This window comes from Sphaeramia orbicularis, chromosome 7 (assembly GCF_902148855.1).
Source record: "Sphaeramia orbicularis chromosome 7, fSphaOr1.1, whole genome shotgun sequence".
Lineage (NCBI taxonomy): Eukaryota > Metazoa > Chordata > Actinopteri > Kurtiformes > Apogonidae > Sphaeramia > Sphaeramia orbicularis.
Window position 1 is genome coordinate 8,906,411 of NC_043963.1, and position 17,900 is coordinate 8,924,310.

The following is a 17,900-nucleotide window of genomic DNA, read 5'->3' on the forward strand; positions in this document are numbered from 1 at the left end:
GCGTAATGTCATTTTTTTCCATTAAATCACAAATGCGATGATTTGTTTATTATTGCGAGACAGTAGAAGTCATTCCATAAACATGGCGACGAACATAAATATGGTGGTGATTTACAGATATATTCATTATTATTATATATTACCCCTCTATCTCGTATTAAATTAAAAAATGATTGGGTTTCCTGGTGTGTCCACACATACCGCGACATGTTTCTTCTTCTTCTTCGCTTGTTGTAACGTACGTCAACATCCGTTTTTTTAATTCACCTGACTTTAGTTGCGAAAAAAAGGTCTTTCCATTGCAGTTTTGCGTGATATACCATTTGCGCTACACCTGAAAAACCACCTCTTGCCAGCGCACAAACTTTTAATCGAAAAATGAGACTTTTGGCGAAATTGTCGTTTTTCCATTAGGTACATTTCTATGCGCAAGTTATATTTGCGCAATTTTAGGGTCAATGGAAAAGCGACTAGTGTTTTCGTAGCAGTGAATCGACTGGAACTGCAGTCAGGCCCTTTACGACAGTGAGACGTGAACAGAACCCTCAGCAGAGTTTCTTCCTCCCTTTTCTTTGGGCTTAAGTGCTGTGACAGAAACACTGAGGTGCTGTGAAGTGTTCGAACATTTGGGAAAACCCTCCAGTGAATGAGGCTGTAAGTCTTTAATCTTCCACTGGGTTAAATTCAGCCTTTTCTCTGTGTAATCTCCTTATGAAGTCAGTGAAGCAGATACTTTGACGGCCACGGCCCAAAAACTGATAAAACCACCTCCGCTCCAGCTCGACTTACTCACTCAGCTTTTAAACGACCGCAGTGCATTATGGGGATGTTGAGGCTTAAACGGCGGGTGATAAATTCAGCCCTGGGCTTTGTTTGACGAAGTGACTCGAGTCTGTTTCTACTTTGAACTTTACCGGCTCTGTGGGTTTCTGCTTGACCCCGCCCCTCGTGGTCTAAAAGAGTGATCTGATTAGCTCTTTCACTTCCTCATTCATACGAACGATAGAACGATAGAACGGCACACATTTAAACTGCAAATACATCCATGATCCACACGTTCACCTTTAGAGCCTGTTTATCTTACTGTGTTACATAGTTTGCAAAGTAATTTCACTTTAAAAGTCAAATTATTTGTAATCATGTGCAGTGTCCTCACTTTAAAGGGAATAATTGAGTTTAATTGGAGATTTTAACTGGTTTCTACTCAAAACCAAGACAATTTCCCTTAGTTTTCCTTTTTATTTTGGAAGTTTCTGCTCAATTGTCATATTTAAGGTATTAAAAAAATAAAACCTTTAAATGGAAGAGATTAACATTGTACACCTCACTATAAATAAGTGTAAACAGAGGCATACAAATAATTTAATAATTTAAATTAACATGAAATGATGTATAAATAGTGTGCTGCTATATTTTATTTGCCGTTAACAGTTTTTAATTATAATTTCTGCTGTTTAGACTTTTTTCTAGAATTTCTTCTATTTAACTGTATTTATTCTAAATTCTGCTGTCATTTTAACCCTATTTACGTTAAATTCTGCTGTAATTTTAACATTGTTTATTCAAAATTCTGCTGTCATTTTAACCTCATTTATTCTAAATTATGCTGTGATTTTAACTTAATTTGTTCCAAATTCTGCTGTCATTTTAATACTATTTACCCTAAATTCTGCTGCCATTTTAAACCTATTTATCTTAAATTCCTGTGTCATTTTAACCCTATTTTCTCTAAATTATGCTGTGATTTCAACATAATATATAAAAAATTATGTTGTCATTTTAACCTCATTTACTCTAAATTATGCTGTCATTTTAACTTAATTTGTTCCAAATTCTGCTGTCATTTTAATACTATTTACCCTAATTTCTGCTCCCATTTTAAACCTATTTACCCTAAATTCCTCTGTCATTTTAACACTATTTTCCCTTAATTATGCTGTGATTTTAACATAATTTATAAAAAAATTATGCTGTGATTTTAACCCCATTTACTCTAAATTATGCTGTCATTTTAATCCTGTTCATTTTTTTAAAAAAATGTTATCAATTTAGGCCTATTTATTCCGAGTTATTCCATCATTTTAACCCTCTTTATTATAAAAAAATATAGACTGTTATTTTAACCTCACGTTAATTCACACTATTTAAAGTTTTAACATTTATCCAACACAAATGCAACCCCTGAGGTGAAAAAAAATCTGTTAAAATTACAATTATTTATTTTTAAATCCGTTATTCCAACACCAAACAGCCAGTTGTCAAACATACTGTTAGCAGGCAATGCAGTTACAGTCATTTCCAGATTATACGTTTTTTTTTCCCCACTTCTGTATTAACATCTAGATGAATAATTGGGCTTAAATAAAACGATAAAACACTTAAGGTTTAGGCTCAGAGTTTGTTAAACTAACTCCTGATAGTCTTAGTTTGTATTGTTCTGCGTTTATTTAAACCAGCTCTTATGATGTTCACTAAATGCGTCAGCTGCTGATGTTTGCTCATGGATTACTGAGAAACTGACAAACATTAAGACCCTCATTCATCCTCTTCAAGAAGTGGATTTGTTATGTTTTCCAAGTGGGATTAAAAGTCTTTCCGTCACTTTAGACTTTGTATATTTATATCTACGGGACGTGTTGAGTGAAAGCTGTTCACAAAAAACATCCGCTTTCCAAACATGTTTATTCATTATGGATCTTATGAGTATTAACTGGTTCATCTGTATAATTGGAGAAAATAGTCAAAATGCTGTTTATAATATTCTTCAACTCTGTGCGATTATTATTATTATTTTATTTACCACATGCACATATTAGCATAAATTACGACAGCTGAGCCCCCCACTGAGAAAATGGTTCTGTTTTTGCTATTTTTTTAGTCCAACAGCCCAAAAAAAACGATGGTCTATTGGTATCAGTTGGTGTCCGTCTGTCATCTGTCTGTTGTCCGTAAACAATTTTTCAAGAGTCTTCTTCTCCGAAGCCATCAGTCAATTGCTATTTATTGTTATATTTTAATTGGTATAAACATCAATATTTCCTCAAAGTTGAATGGGAAATTTTTATTCCTCAGTGAGATGTGATGAAAGTAGATGGAAATTATTTATAGTCAGAGCATGAAAAATATTTTAGAAATTTAGAGGTAGAACATTTAAAATAAAATCTAGGGATGCTCCGATACCGATACCAGTGTCGGGCATTGGCTCCGATACTCAGTGTGTGTACTTGTACTTGTAAAAGTAATCCGATACAAATGCACCGATACCACTTATGGCTGTGTGACATTCACAGTTCAGTGCAGCAGGTACGCGGTGGTGGAATAATGTGTGGGGAGCGTGAAGAGTGTGGAGATTTTTCAAAATAAATCACGGTGATAAAAGTAACGCTGACTGCAAGTAACGTTAAAGACACAGACAGATACGGACGCAGCGTTCTGTCCGTCCTCTGCGTACATTCCATCCGTTTTCCAGGTGCTGGTGGAGACAGAGAATACCACCGGAAGAACGGACTGCCGCCAGTGGAAGTGAAAACGAAACTTATCACTCATTTCTCTTCCTGCTGAAGCTAAGCTTTTAAACCTTACCAGAGAAAACGCTGCAATATTAGTATCACATTAGTGTTACCTCTGTCATCTCCATATTTGTTATTACTGACTTTCTTCTTCTTCTTCTCAAAAAACTTTACTCTTCTTTGTGGTATTTGTCCAGTATGGTTAATTCAGAGCGGCGTCCCCTGGTGGATTAATTGACAAACGCTCATTCCAACACATTAAATGTCAGTAGCAGCACTTTGTTCCAGTCAGACTAATGACAACAACAATAAAGCACATTTACAAAAGGAACTAACGACTGGAATGGGATTATCAAGTACTCATATTGGTACTCAGTATCGGCAAGTACTCAAATGTAAGTACTTGTACTCATACTCGGTCTGGAAAAAAGTGGTATCGGTGCATCCCTAATAAAATCATAGTCATGGATAAAATAAAATAAAATGTTGAGAGAAAGTCAGTAAAAACCATCTGTGAGGCATTGTGGAAGCAAAGATAACAATTTAAACCAAACTAACCAATGCAATGATATTTATCCCAATATAAAATTATATTCTAACATTAGTCATTATTGTTTTGTATCCCAGACCCCTGTTAGAAAAACACCTGAATTCAGCATGTCCACATACTTTTGTCCATGTAGTGTAACTGGCAAAAAGCATGATGTCATTTTAGAGGAGGAGGAAGAGGAGGAGGAGGAGGATAAATCTGCTGATGTTCTGAACTCTTCCAGAGCTATTAAAAACTCTACACACAGCATCACCTTAAAACAGCAAAACAGCTAAATATAGCAGCAGTGAAACATCACAAGACCAGCAGAGAAGAGGAAGAGGATGAATGTGGACGATGATAATTCAGACCAAGCCTCTGTTTCAGTCTGAATGATGTGTGTGTGTTTGGACATGAAACGTCCTGTTGGGTTCAAACACTTGGTAAATGTGCAGGTGAGTGATGCTGCAGATTCTAGTGTCTCAGATAAACGACGTGCTGAGTTCACTCACTTTCTGCTGATGGAGACACTTTGGGTCAGAGTTTGTTCCAACCACACACTGATCCACAATTATCTCATTTAGTTTACCTTAAAGGTGTTTACGAAGTGTGAGGAGTCATTACTAACAAAGTACTAATAGTGCATTACTGCGCCTCACGAGTTTTCAGGTGTTTCAGCAGTCATTTTCCTTATATTTTCACACAAAAAAACTGCATTTTCTGCTGTTACATTTTCAAAACAAGCTTGTTCCTTGAGTTTTAATTTGAGGGGGATTATTGACAACTTTTATTTTTTTTTAGTTCGTTGTGGTAGAAAATTATTATTTACAGTCAGAGCATGAATAATATTTTAGAAATGCAGAGGTAGAACATTTAAAATCATAGTCATGGATGAAAAAAAAAAATCAAGAACAGAAAAAAACGCCTGAATTCAACCTGTTCCAATACTTTTGTCCATGTATTGTATTATAATAAGGACAAAGAGAGAATTTCACTTGAAATTTAACCATCAAAGGCTAGAACCCCACATATGTTTTACTGTAAAATAACTGGTGACTCTCTAATGCACTTGTAAAGTCAGTTAAAGCTGAGTTTATGTGTGTTTTGGTGCATGTAGATGTTCAGAAGCTCTGTAGAAAATGTGTATAATTTATGAAACAGATTTGTGTCACTGTTTTCATTTGTTACATTGATGATATAACACTTTTTGGGCACGGGTGTAAGGTCAATTAATGAACATTATTTAAAGAATCTGAAAAATAGCCACAGTTATATTAGAATAAAAGGTTTTAACTTGTTTAGTGGCTGAAAAGTCATTTGGAAGCTGAAAACATTGACTTTTTTTTAACTTAGTTTTTATTAGATTTTAATTTTTTTATCAGTACAATACAATGTATACATTTAAATACAGTTCAATTAGTTTCTTTTCCTTTTTCTCAACTGTATGTGTATTCCTACAAACCTCCATAGGCAACATAGGATGGAAATTAAAGAAAACAATAACAATCACAGCGAACAAATAATGTCTACTTCCAAAAATAAGGCTGTTAATATAAATCTTAGTCAGAAGCAGGTTGACATTTCCTTGAAAACATTGACTTAATAAAAAAAAAAAACTTCTTGAGGTTCCATCAGAGAAAAAACAGTCAAATTATCTTATTTATTGTTGAAATCTTGCTAAAATCTTCCTTACTCAGACAAAGAAAATCTAAAATATGGGCTGTAAAAGAACCAGATGAAACTTCGGGTTCACACCTGATGCCGACTGATGCAACATTCTAGAAAAATAGAATAATTTTATGAGAGGCAGTGATCCAAAACCCTGTTCTAGGACCTTTTTAGGGTTGTTAACTCTTGGATAATTTGAATCTAAGCTGTACTGATGCCATCACTGAAAACACAGGGTTTTTCACCATCCAATAACCTGAATTTTAGGCCTTAAAATGCCTTAAATACAGTTTTCACAGGCCTTTTAAATTGATTAAATTGTTAGGTAAACATTAATTTTCCGAGGATACATTAACTTGGCCTTTAAAGGTCGACTGTGTAGGATTTATGGGGATCCCAGTATTTCCCATTAATTATAAACTGTTTCTGTCCACGGTCGTTAATTTCTTGAACCATAGCCTCAGTGGAAAAAGAAAATATTGGGCCAAGGCTCACTTTTTATCCTGTAAAGATGTAAACTTTTTTTTTTTTTTTTTTTTTTTTAAAACTAAATTTGGAACCTGCTACAATTAACTGTGATGAAGATAAAACTCACTACAACATTTAAAGCTTAAAAAGGTTCAAGTTTAACTCTTTTTATTATCCCCACCTAGCGTTAGCATTAGCGTTTAGCATTTAACACATGAGGAGCAACATTTAACGGCAACATTTCTGATGTTTGTTGTTGACTTCGCTACTTAATTAGTCATTGACTAATATGTCCTTGAACAGAACGGCTTCTCTAAAGACACACCAGCTTCTTCAATAACTCAGACACATTAATACAATGAAAATTTATTCATTAAGAACAGGGGTGTCAAACTCATTTTGATTCAGCCCAGTTTTTCTTTTCGTTTTAGTGCAATAAAAATATTAACATTTACGAACTATTCTTTCACAAAAAAAGACGTGAATAACTTGAAAAAAAAAAGAAATTTTGTAAGAAAAATAAGATTACAACATTATCTTTGAATAAACATAATCATAGAAGTTTATGAAAAAAACCTTTAATATAACATGACAGATAAATATTTTCTACAGCCATTAATGAAAAGACTTATATGTCAATACGTTAATGGCTGATTTCAGCAAATATCAGCCAATACTGATGTCTAACTCAGTGGTTCCCAACCTTTTTTGGCTTGTGACCCCATTTTAACATCACAAATTTCTGTCCCCAGACATTCAAAATGGAGACTTTTTTTTGCTAAAAACAATTTGTTTTTGATCATGTAATAGTTTGCTATACTATGTTGCAAATAAACATTAATTTTAAACGACATATAGTCTATATCATGTATATTATTATGGACGGAGGCAGAAAAGCCAGGTGTAGATTACTGCACAAAGAGAGAATTTTATTTTCCTTGGTCAGGATATGTACAGTCAGTCCAGCTTGGATTTACAAGACTGACAATTAATACTGAACAAACAAGAACTCAAACTATGAATTATGAAAGAGCTGCAGCATCTGAAACCGACCACAATGAACATTTGACAGATAAACAGAACCACAGTGCTTCAGTTTCAGCTTCAGTTTGTCATGTCTTTTATGGATTGGGATTATCTCTCTCAACTCACAATATTTTTTGTTAGTAATTTTTTTAATCAATTATTAGAAATTTCAGGCGACTCCACTTGGGGTCCCGACCCTAAGGTAGAAAACCATTGGTCTAACTGAAACACTAGTGCATCCCCTGGAAATGTTATTAAAACCTAGTCCCAATTTAGAATATACAGTCTTGTGTAAATGTCTTAGTCTTAGTCATAACATTATTTTTGTTGGTTTAATAAAGTTCTAATGACCACACTTACAGTGGGGGGGGGAGTATTGAACACATTAATATTTTGTCCAGTAAATGTGTTTCCTATAAGCCCATTCAACTGAAATTTTCACCAGACTTTGGTATTAAGTCAAAAAATCCAGACAAAAATCTAAATATTAAAGTCTATATAAATAAAATTCTGTGCAATAAAGTGAAATGAAACAAGAAAGAAGTATTGAGCACACTAACTGAAATGAATTCAATACTTGGTGTCAAATGTGTCATGAGATAACTTCTGTTTAGTTGTGATTTGGCGCTATATATGTTAAATAAGTTGCACTTCTTCCCACCCCTTTTGGAGCATGTAAATGAAACTGTTGTGCTGTCTTTCTAAGATCGTCTTGATTGTTGATTTTTGTGTTATTATTTCTGTTTTACTTTGCAAGTTCGGAATAAATCACTACATCAAATCAAATCCTATAAATAAAATTTTATTTGATTTCAACCCTGAAAAAAAAAACAGAGATAAAGGTGGAATAAGACTTTTGCACAGAACTCTACATCAAAATATTTCATTCTACCAAAAGACAAACGACAAATACACACATTGGAGGAGCTGAAATGGCAAATCTGACATGTTAGATTGAAAAATTGCTGAAACAACGAATCATTTATCAAACTAGAGCTGCTGTCGTGCACTTGAATGTGGTTAATTTGAAACAAAACGTCGTTTACTGGTTTCACGGGTGGGAAAACAGCCGGGGTTAAAACACAATCGATACAAAAGCAGGAAGCAGATTTTTCCAATTGGTTCAGGCGAATCATTTGTAGCTCTTGATAACTGGCCGTTCTTTCTGCGGTTCAGGTGTTTCAGTGTTGACGTCAGTCTCCATGGAAACCACCTGGAAACCGATTGTCTTGTAAACCACAGGTGTCGGCGTCGTCTCCGTCCTCCGTCCCTCCCGTCGGCCTCTGCTTCCCTGTGTTTCTTTTCTCTCCTGCTGTTTTCAATTTCATGTTTGACTGGTTCACTCGCTCGACGCCGCCCCCCCCTTTCTCCATTCCACTCCCATTAACGCTGTAATAATGGTAAATCTAATGGGCAGTAAAGCCGGAGCGCTGAGCCGCTTCTGCTGCAGACCGGACTCAGACGCCGTACATCATCGGGATTATTCACTCACACAGATACATACATCCTCAGCTCATTTACATTCTGTTAAAAGTCGCCAGTCTTTAGAAACCCGACTGAGCGCCACACGGTTAATTTCACCGGTTGCGGTTGTTGCTAGGCAACGCTGGCCTCTGCAGCAGTTAGGGCAGTTAGTGCCTTGCTCCAGGGCATCTTAGCAGCTCCAGTTTTATTCAGCATTTATTAGATTCCAATGGGGCAAAAGTCAGGGAAACTAGAAACTTCTGATTGGAAGTTAAGCGACCATGTGAAAATGATCACACTTTCAGTTTTAATAATTAAAACATGCAAAGTATGAGGACTGTAATGCAGCGAGCAGCACTTTAGGGCTGCGGCTAATGGTTATTTTCATTGGTGATTAATGTGCTGATTATTTTCTTGATTAAGTTTTTTTTAAAGGTCAAGCAGAGGGGAAAAAACTCGGGTAATCTCCCAATATGATGTCCTCAGAGAGATTTTTTTTCCACCAACCAAATGTCCAAAACTAAAATTACGATGTATATAAACCAATTAAGATGATTCACTAGCTCTGTGGAAGAAAAAAAAGGATGAAACAGTATGTTTGCCAAGGAAATGTGGTAAAATGTTGAAAAAAGGAGAGGAAAGACATTATAAAACGTGTTGGCCATTGAAACTAAACCAGCAAAGCTAATGTTGGACTTTTGTACATTATTGTAGATCTAAGCTGCAACATTTGAAACCATGAGTAGAAGGATGAACTTTTTTTTTTTGTACATACATTTGCATTTTCTTTCATCAGTTTTCTAAAGATTTGGCCAAATTTTGCAGTGTATTAGTAAGGAGGCCTGAGTTCTGTGTTATAGAATAGAATAGAATAGAATAGAATAGAATAGAATAGAATAGAATAGAATAGAATAGTAGGGGTAGTTGGATAGGAACTTAATCCAACAGTTTCATGTTTAAGTTGTATGTTTCTTGTTATACATATGTTACATATATTTGAAAATTTAAAATAAAAAAGACCTTGGTCAAAAAGAATAGAATAGAATAGAATAGAGCTTTATTATCATTGTTACAGTAACAATGAACATCAGTTTAGCAGCAAACATTTAAATTGCAAGAAGACTGTAAAAACAATCACACAAAATACTGAGACATATTGGCACTATACAAAAACTACAGATATATTAAATATACAAATACTACTAAAATATTAAACGTTGTGTGTTACAGAGACATTGAAAATCACCTAAGCATTCCTGTCTTTGTTTAGCAGCAAATACTTAAATTGTGAAAAGACCATATAAAAATATACACAAAATATTGAAAAATATCTTCAATGTATAAAAAGTACGAAGATAATATACAAACACTACTAATACTACTAATTACTACTAAAACATACAAAATGCTAACTGTACTGAGAACAGTGTGATTGCTAAAAGATATAAAGACAACTGAACAGGATGAGCGGAGTAAAAAAAGTTCTGTGTTTTTGAATAGAATAGAATAGAATAGAATTGAAAACAATGCAGTATAATAGTAGGGGTAGTTGGATAGGAACTTAATCCAACAGTTTCATGTTTAAGTTGTCGGTTTCTTGTTATACATATGTTACATATATTTGACAATTGAAAGTAAAAAAGACCTTGGTCAAAAAAAGAATAGAATAGAATAGAATAAACTTAATTAAGGTCCAGTACTTGGAGTGGGGGGGTAGTTGGAAATGAGGATTGGAACTTATTACAACAGTTTCATGTTCAAGTTCTATGTTTCTTGTTATACATATATAACATATATTTAAAAATTGAAAATGAACAAGATTGTCATTGTTACAGAGACAATGAAAATTACCTAAGCATTCCTGTCTCTGTTTAGCAGCAAATACTTAAATTGTGAAAAGACTGTATAAAAAATATCACACAAAATACTGACAAATATCGTCAATGTATAAAAAGTATGGAGATGATATACAAATATTACTAAAATACTAATAATTACTGCTAAAATATACAAAGCGCTAACTCTATACTACAGATAAGGATATATACAGGTAATAAAGGTTATCTATACCAGGTGCATGGGGGTGGTTATTTACTGAGGTAGGGTGAGTTCTGTGTTTCAGTCTCATCTGTTCAGTGGTCTTTAGGTGAATCCTCGTCGGTGTTGCTGTGAACAGTTACAGGTGTTGGAATATTAAATATTTACAGCACACACTGCTCAGTCAGCATGTATCCACATCTGCTGCTTATAGGAAGACGCAGTGTGTGTTTGATAGTAAAGCTGTCACGTTTACATCTGAGCCTCATAAACACACAGACAACAGCCTCCTTTCCTTTGTAACCTCCGAGATACCGTTCAGTCTGCCTCACTCTCCTCCTCTTCCTCCTCTTCCTTCTCCTCTTCCTCCTCAGACGTGTCGGGCAGCGCGGTCGGAGGTCACGGAGGATCCCAGGGAGAGAGAGGAGGCCTGGGTTCGGTCCTCAGAGATCTGGTCAAACCGGGAGACGAGAACCTGAGGGAGATGAACAAGAAACTGCAGAACATGTTGGAGGAGCAGCTCACCAAGAATATGCACCTGCAGAAGGTAAACAAAACAAAAAAAACACAAATGAGATAAATACGAACAATGGCGGAGTCACTGATTGAATTTTTACTTTCAGTTTGGTCCTGATTTCAATTTAATTAAATAGTTTTATTGGAGTAAAACTAGTATTAGAGTTGAGTAGAGAAGAGTAGAATAGAGTAGAGTAGAATTGAATAGACTAGAATAGATTAGATTAGATCAGAATAGAGTAGAATAGAATAAATTAGATTAGATCAGAATTCAGTAGAATAGAATAGGGTTGAATAAAGAAGAATAGCACAGATTAGATTAGATTAGATCATATTAGAATAGCATAGATTAGATAAGAATAGATTAGATTAGAATATATTAGAATAGAGTAGAATAGAATACAATAGATTAGAGTAGATGAGATCAGAATAGAATAGAATAAATTAGATTAGATCAGAATACGGTAGAATAGAATAGAATAGACTAGAATAGAATAGAATAGAATAGAATAGGGCTGTCAAATTGATTTTATTTTAGGTTCCACATTCAGCCCAATATGATCACGAGTGGGCCGGACCAGTAAAATAAAAACATAATTAACCTATAAATAATGTCAACCCCAATTTTTTTTCTTTGTTTTAGTGCAAAAAACTCAAACTACACTATGAAAATATTTACATTTATAAACTCTCCTTTCACAAACAATGAATAATGACAACAATCTGAAATTTGTTAAGAAAAATAAGTACATTTTAATGATATTCCTCAACTCATGTGCATCACAACTGCACAAAACATTTAGTAAAAGGCATATTTTTGTTAAAATTTTAGAGTTTGGAATCGTCATTACTCAGTTAAATTAAAAAAATTCATTTTTCCTCAGGGTTAATTTAAAGGCACATGTAAGCAGTATGATACAGCGCTGTTATACAACTCAAGAAATCTAAAAAAAAAAAAAAAAGGAAAAATAAATAATGGTAATAAGAATTAAAGCAACTATGCAGAATAAAACAAAAACCCATAGAGTTTGACCCATGACTGTGGTTGTAGACACTTGTTTTTACATTCAGTTAATGCTATATTTTCTTGAAAAAGTCACATTGTCTTCCATTTTCTCTGTTTTCATTTAATAACCTCTGATTTTACACTGACTTTTATGAACATCTACACAATCAGTGGTAAAAACATAAGAAAATACCTGATTTCTACTAAAAAATGTAGAGGAGAAAATAAGTTACATTAAATCACTGATGATAGGTTAGATTTACAGAAAAAATGTGTGTGTAAGTCAACAACAAAAACATTTCTGAGTCTTTAATGGTTAAAATGTTGACAAATGAACCCCCTGCAATACGTTAAATATATTTGACATATTTCCTGTCGCTCAACAAATACTGTAGATACAGAAGTGAATTATGTCAGAGGAGTCTGGGTAATGAAGTCTATACCTGTTGTTTAAATTGTTCAGAACATTTAGAGGCTGTGTGTGTGTGTGTGTGTGTGTGTGTGTGTGTGAGAGAGAGAGAGAGAAGTGGTGCGTGGTTCCCATGACGATGAGCAGACTGGTGCTAAGTGTGTTTTAGAAAGGCGGTTAATTCACTGCAGGGGGGTGTCGTTGTGTTGTGAGGAGTGTGTGGGAGGACAACACACCCTGAGGGAGGTCTGCATTACACACACACACACACACACACACACACACTCTTCTATTTCTGGGTTTAATTGATACCATTCATCAGATCTGAAATAGTCTGGTGACGCCGACGAGCAAACACATTTTGATTATTGATCTAAAAGTAAGGATGGTTTGAAGAACCAAAGAAGTCCAAAGTGTCTGATCCTTCAGAGTCACGATCCTCCGAGATGATGAGTTCACTGACGTCAAACCCATGTGTTGACGCTGCTGGAAACTAGAAGGAGTGATGGTGCAGAGGAAGAATGGGCTCAAAGCGTGACTTCATTTCACAGAGAAACATGACAGCAGGCCTCGCCTCATACTGTACAAGGATGGAACATGTTTGTGCACAGCGAGGGGTTAAACTCCAGGAATACTGGAGGGAAAAAAAACAAAGAAAAAACAACTGTCACCGCGTCTACTGAGACTAAATATTCACTGTGATATCATGAGCAACACGCAGGCAGTCTGGGAAGAGTTTTAAATCAGATTAGATAGAAGTTTATTGATCCTTTGACACCTTTGACGCACCTATTTACACTGACTTTTAATATAAGTGTGTGACTTTTATTTGTTTTATCTTCTGTTTGTGTTTTTAGATACTATTTATCCTATTGTTGTATATGTGTTGTATCAGTTTCAGTAGAACTTCTTTTCTATATCCATATAGTTTTATTGGTTTTACTTAGGGATGCAACAGTATAGGTTATCCACGGTTCGATACATAACTGGGAGCTGATGAAGAACCTTAAGGCTAATTTATGTTCACTTTATGTACATAAATAGGTTTCTAATGTTGTCATGCGTCATTTCCATACTTCATGCGTCATGTGTAACTGGTGGTGTCAGACTCTGTGTTGTGTTCTTTTTATAAGGACGAGACCTGCACCTATGTCTTTGGAGGCAGTCTCCGTTTATTGTTTTTTTCCGTTCCTGACAGAAGTGACAAAACACAAAAACCTCCAGTCAGCGACCCCCGTAAAACAAGCTCCTCTTCACAGAAATCCGGAACAAAAGGGCCATACATTAAATTATTAAAACAAAATACAACATACCTGACAGAAGTGATAAAACACAAAAACCTCCGGTCAGCGACCCCCGTAAAACAAGCTCCTACACAAACCAAAAATGATATAGAAATGTGTTTCAGCACATTATAAGCACCTCATACAGCCTGAACTAGCCAGTTCATGTAAAAAATTAAATGAGCAGAGGCTAAACCAAAAATTTTCATGAACTGCACGGCCGCTTACCTCTCCCACAGAAATCTGGAACAAAAGGGAAGAGGCAAAGGCGCGAAAACTCCGGTTATTGCGTGCTGTGTCACACTGTAAATTGCTCGTTGGGGAACAGAGTCAAATTAAAAATTCTACACACTGACCCGGAGGCCCCCAATGTCAGGTACCAACCAAAAGAAATGAAAATAAAATGAACAGATTTTGTGTAATTATAACAATACACAATATCATATACATACCCACATTGCTGCAATATAATTGACTCTGTTACACATGTACGTTGGAATGAGCGTTTCTCAATCAATCCACCAGAGGGCGCTGCTCTTAATAACCATACTGGCCCAATACCACAAAGAAGAGTGAAGTTTTTTGAGAAGAGGAAGAAGAAGAAAGTCAACAATAACAAACATGGTGATGACAGAGGAGGTTTTACTAATGTGGATACTAATGTTAATAATGTGAAGGGTAGTTGGAGGTAGAAGGGATGTGCTCCGCTGCATCCGCTCCAACCAATGACAGTAGAATTCTGTAAGTCAGTCGTCTTGCAAAGCTCTAATATAAACACGAGTTGTCCAGAAATGTCATTTGAAAATGACAAATGAGCCGAACCGTGGTACATGCTCGAACCGAACCGTAAGGGGTGTTGGAGCCATTTATATTATTTATTAATATTTTGGATAATGGTAAATCAAAATAAGGCCAATGGTCATATTGATTAATGAATTATGATTGATTTCATATTGTTTTCAGCCGCTCATGCCCTCCTCCTGATCGGACCGTCCTCATCCTATGATTAGGGAGAGAGGACAGCTGGTTCAGGCCTTTTGTCTGACTGTCATGAGGAAGGAGTGAGACAGTTTATCTACCACTAAATATGTTATATCTGCTCAAGAAGTTTTTTGTTTGATTATTGTGAAGTTGAAGTCAACCACGGAGAATATTTTTGTTGGTGAAAAGAAATTTTGATCAGTTTTTGAATATAGAAATATATCCGCGAGTGCTTATTAAGGAATTCAGTGAGTCATAGACCTCCTCCTCAGACTACTCTGCAATTTTTGTTTTTTACCCTTTTTCGTTTTGAATGCAAGAGTAGCCGTAACAAGGGGCGTACCCTTTGGTATGACAGTACGTGTACCGTTGCACCCCTAGTTTTACTCTAGGTTTTATTTTTATCTATATCCTTGTGCAGCACTTTGGGCACTTTGCATTGTTGTAAATATGCTATAAAAATAAACTTGACCTTGGGCAGAGCACTCAGGAAACTGAGGTTCCAATAGCAGCACAACATTAGATATACACACAAGAAAATAGTCAAATAATAACTGTAAAAAGAAAACAGTATTAAAACTAGAGTCCATTGCACATTATAAAGTACTACTGGCTACATTCAGACTGCAGACAAATGTGGCCCTAATCTGAATTTTTGCCCATACATGACCTGTATCTGATCTGTTAAAGACAGTTTGAACAGCACTAATCTGACCCAGGCCTCTCTCATGTGGTCCTAAATCTGATACGTATCTGATATTTTCCAATGTGACTTCAGTCTGAACAGCCAGGTCGTGTTTATCCGACCTTTACGTCATTGAAATGTGACAAACGTCACAATTCTGCATCCCAGGAGTGTGACTTCTGTAAACACAGTGTGTGTCTGCGCAGGGTCGCATTCAGTTCATACTCAAAACTGATAGAAGTCACATTTAATGTGGAATATGAACAAGCACACACAAAAAATACTGGATTTCACCCAGAAATCCAAATTGTGCATTAAGACCTGCCTTCTGACCGTGGCCTAAATGTGCTAAATGTTACATACTTTAATTAGATGAATTGGACAAAAGACCAAAGTGCTGGTTTTCTGATGATTTCATTTATATGATAAAGTATTAGTACACGTCTATACATGTTTATGTCCATTTATACAATAGATTTATAAATGTTCCAATATAAATAACCTATAAAGTGAATGTATTGAAAAATATAGACTGTTTTGCTCTGTCATAAACATTTCTTCTTCTTCTCCTTCTTCTTCTCCTTCTTCATCTTCTCCTTTTCCTCTTCCTCCTTCTTCTTCTCCTCCTCCTTCTCCTTCTCCTCCTCCTTCTTCTTCTCCTCCTCCTTCTTCTTCTTCTTCTTCTCCTTCTCCTTCTCCTTCTCCTCCTCCTTCTTCTTCTTCTTCTCCTTCTCCTTCTCCTCCTCCTTCTTCTTCTTCTTCTTCTCCTTCTCCTTCTCCTTCCTCCTCCTCTTCTTCTTCTTCTTCTTCTCCTTCTCCTTTCCCTCCTCCTTCTTCTTCTTCTCCTTCTCCTCCTCCTTCTTCTTCTTCGCCTTCATCTTCTCCCTCCTTCTTCTTCTTCTTCTTCTCTTCTTCTTCTTCTCCTTCTTCTCCTCCTCCTTCTCTTCTTCTTCTTCTTCTCCTTCTTCTCCTCCTCCTTCTTCTTCTTCTTCTTCTCCATCTTCTTCTTCTTCTTCTTCTCCTTCATCTTCTCCTTCTCCTTCTTCTTCTCCTCCTTCTTCTTCATTACTACTTCTTCTGTATCTGTGAAACTACAGCCAATCAGCTTTTTTTTTTTTTTTTTTTTTTTTTTATTGCTTACTTTGTCTTCATCAGTGACTCAAGATTGATGAAATTCCACTCCTTTTCTTCTGAAGACATATTACCTGTAGACCAGTGTAATAAGCACAGAGATAAAAGCCCTGATCACCAGACTGGTTTCTTTTGTAACTAAAAGTGTATCTGGATAAAAGTAAATAACTCCCTGATACTCTCTCTCCCTTTGTAGGACTTGGAGGTTTTGTCCCAGGAATTAGTCCGTCTCAGCAAAGACAACAACCCTGGTGGCGGTGCAGCTGGGTCGGGATGAGACTACCACCTGAATCCATCCATCCCTCCGCTCCAGCGCCCTCATCTCCGCTGCAACAGACTAACACCTGGAACCAACCTGTCTTTCCTTTCCCATTCCTCACGATCATGACCTGCTGAGGGCTGTGACTATTATCTGGAGTCTTTCACCACTTTAGTCTGCCTACCAGGCCGTGACTAAACGCTGGAACTTGATCATCTGTTGTTTCTTGAGAGGAAACAGTGAGTATAAACTACAGAACAGAGGGAACGGAAACACTGAGGAAAACAAAGAGTTGCTCTTGAATGTACTGTAATTAGACCGCACCATTCACTTCTTGTACTTGTCGAGTCCTGACTATGATCTGGAATACACACTCTTGTAACAGATGTACAATGTGTGTTGTAACTGACTGTAAATCTTTGCTTTCAGCGTCTTCTGACTAATGTCTGCTCTGTCCTGGTGCACACAAGCTTGGCATAGGAACAGAAGTTGTGTCTTAACTGACTGAACATTTATTTTATCATGTGCCTGCTATGCACAAGCATATGCTGTATGTATTATTATTGTTATTATTTGACGCGTTTGTTATTCATCTTCTCAACAGTTTTCAGCCTGCAGCTTTGACAAACCCCAGTTGTATGTACATTGGAAGGAGTAAAGAAAATTGCAAAAACTTTCTAATGGGAAGTCGGTGTAAAAGTGAGAAAAATCCACCTGTTTAGAGCCACAGAGAAACATGGTTGAAACTTTAACCTCCTGAGACCAAGTTATTTTTGTCATTGATTTGAGTTGATTTTAAATCTTTTTTCCAAACATGTAGACCAGGAGTGTCAAACTCATTTTAGTTCAGGGGCCACGTACAGCCTAATATGATCTAAAGTGGGCCGGACCAGTAAAATAATATAAATAATAGGATAAGAACTTATGAA

At 35.9% G+C, this 17,900-nt stretch overlaps 1 protein-coding gene across 7 annotated transcripts in view; it reads left to right on the forward strand.

Moving 5' to 3' along the window:
- gripap1 (GRIP1 associated protein 1) overlaps positions 1-17,637 on the forward strand; it is a 69,169-nt gene extending 51,532 nt beyond the window's left edge. For all 7 annotated transcript variants that reach the window (XM_030139597.1, XM_030139600.1, XM_030139603.1 and 4 more), the window contains 2 exons: positions 11,076-11,248; positions 16,909-17,637. In XM_030139597.1, coding sequence (XP_029995457.1) covers positions 11,076-11,248; positions 16,909-16,989 — 254 coding nt within the window. In that variant the 3' untranslated portion in view covers positions 16,990-17,637. The remainder of the gene's footprint in view (positions 1-11,075; positions 11,249-16,908) is intronic.
- Positions 17,638-17,900: the final 263 nt, after the last annotated feature.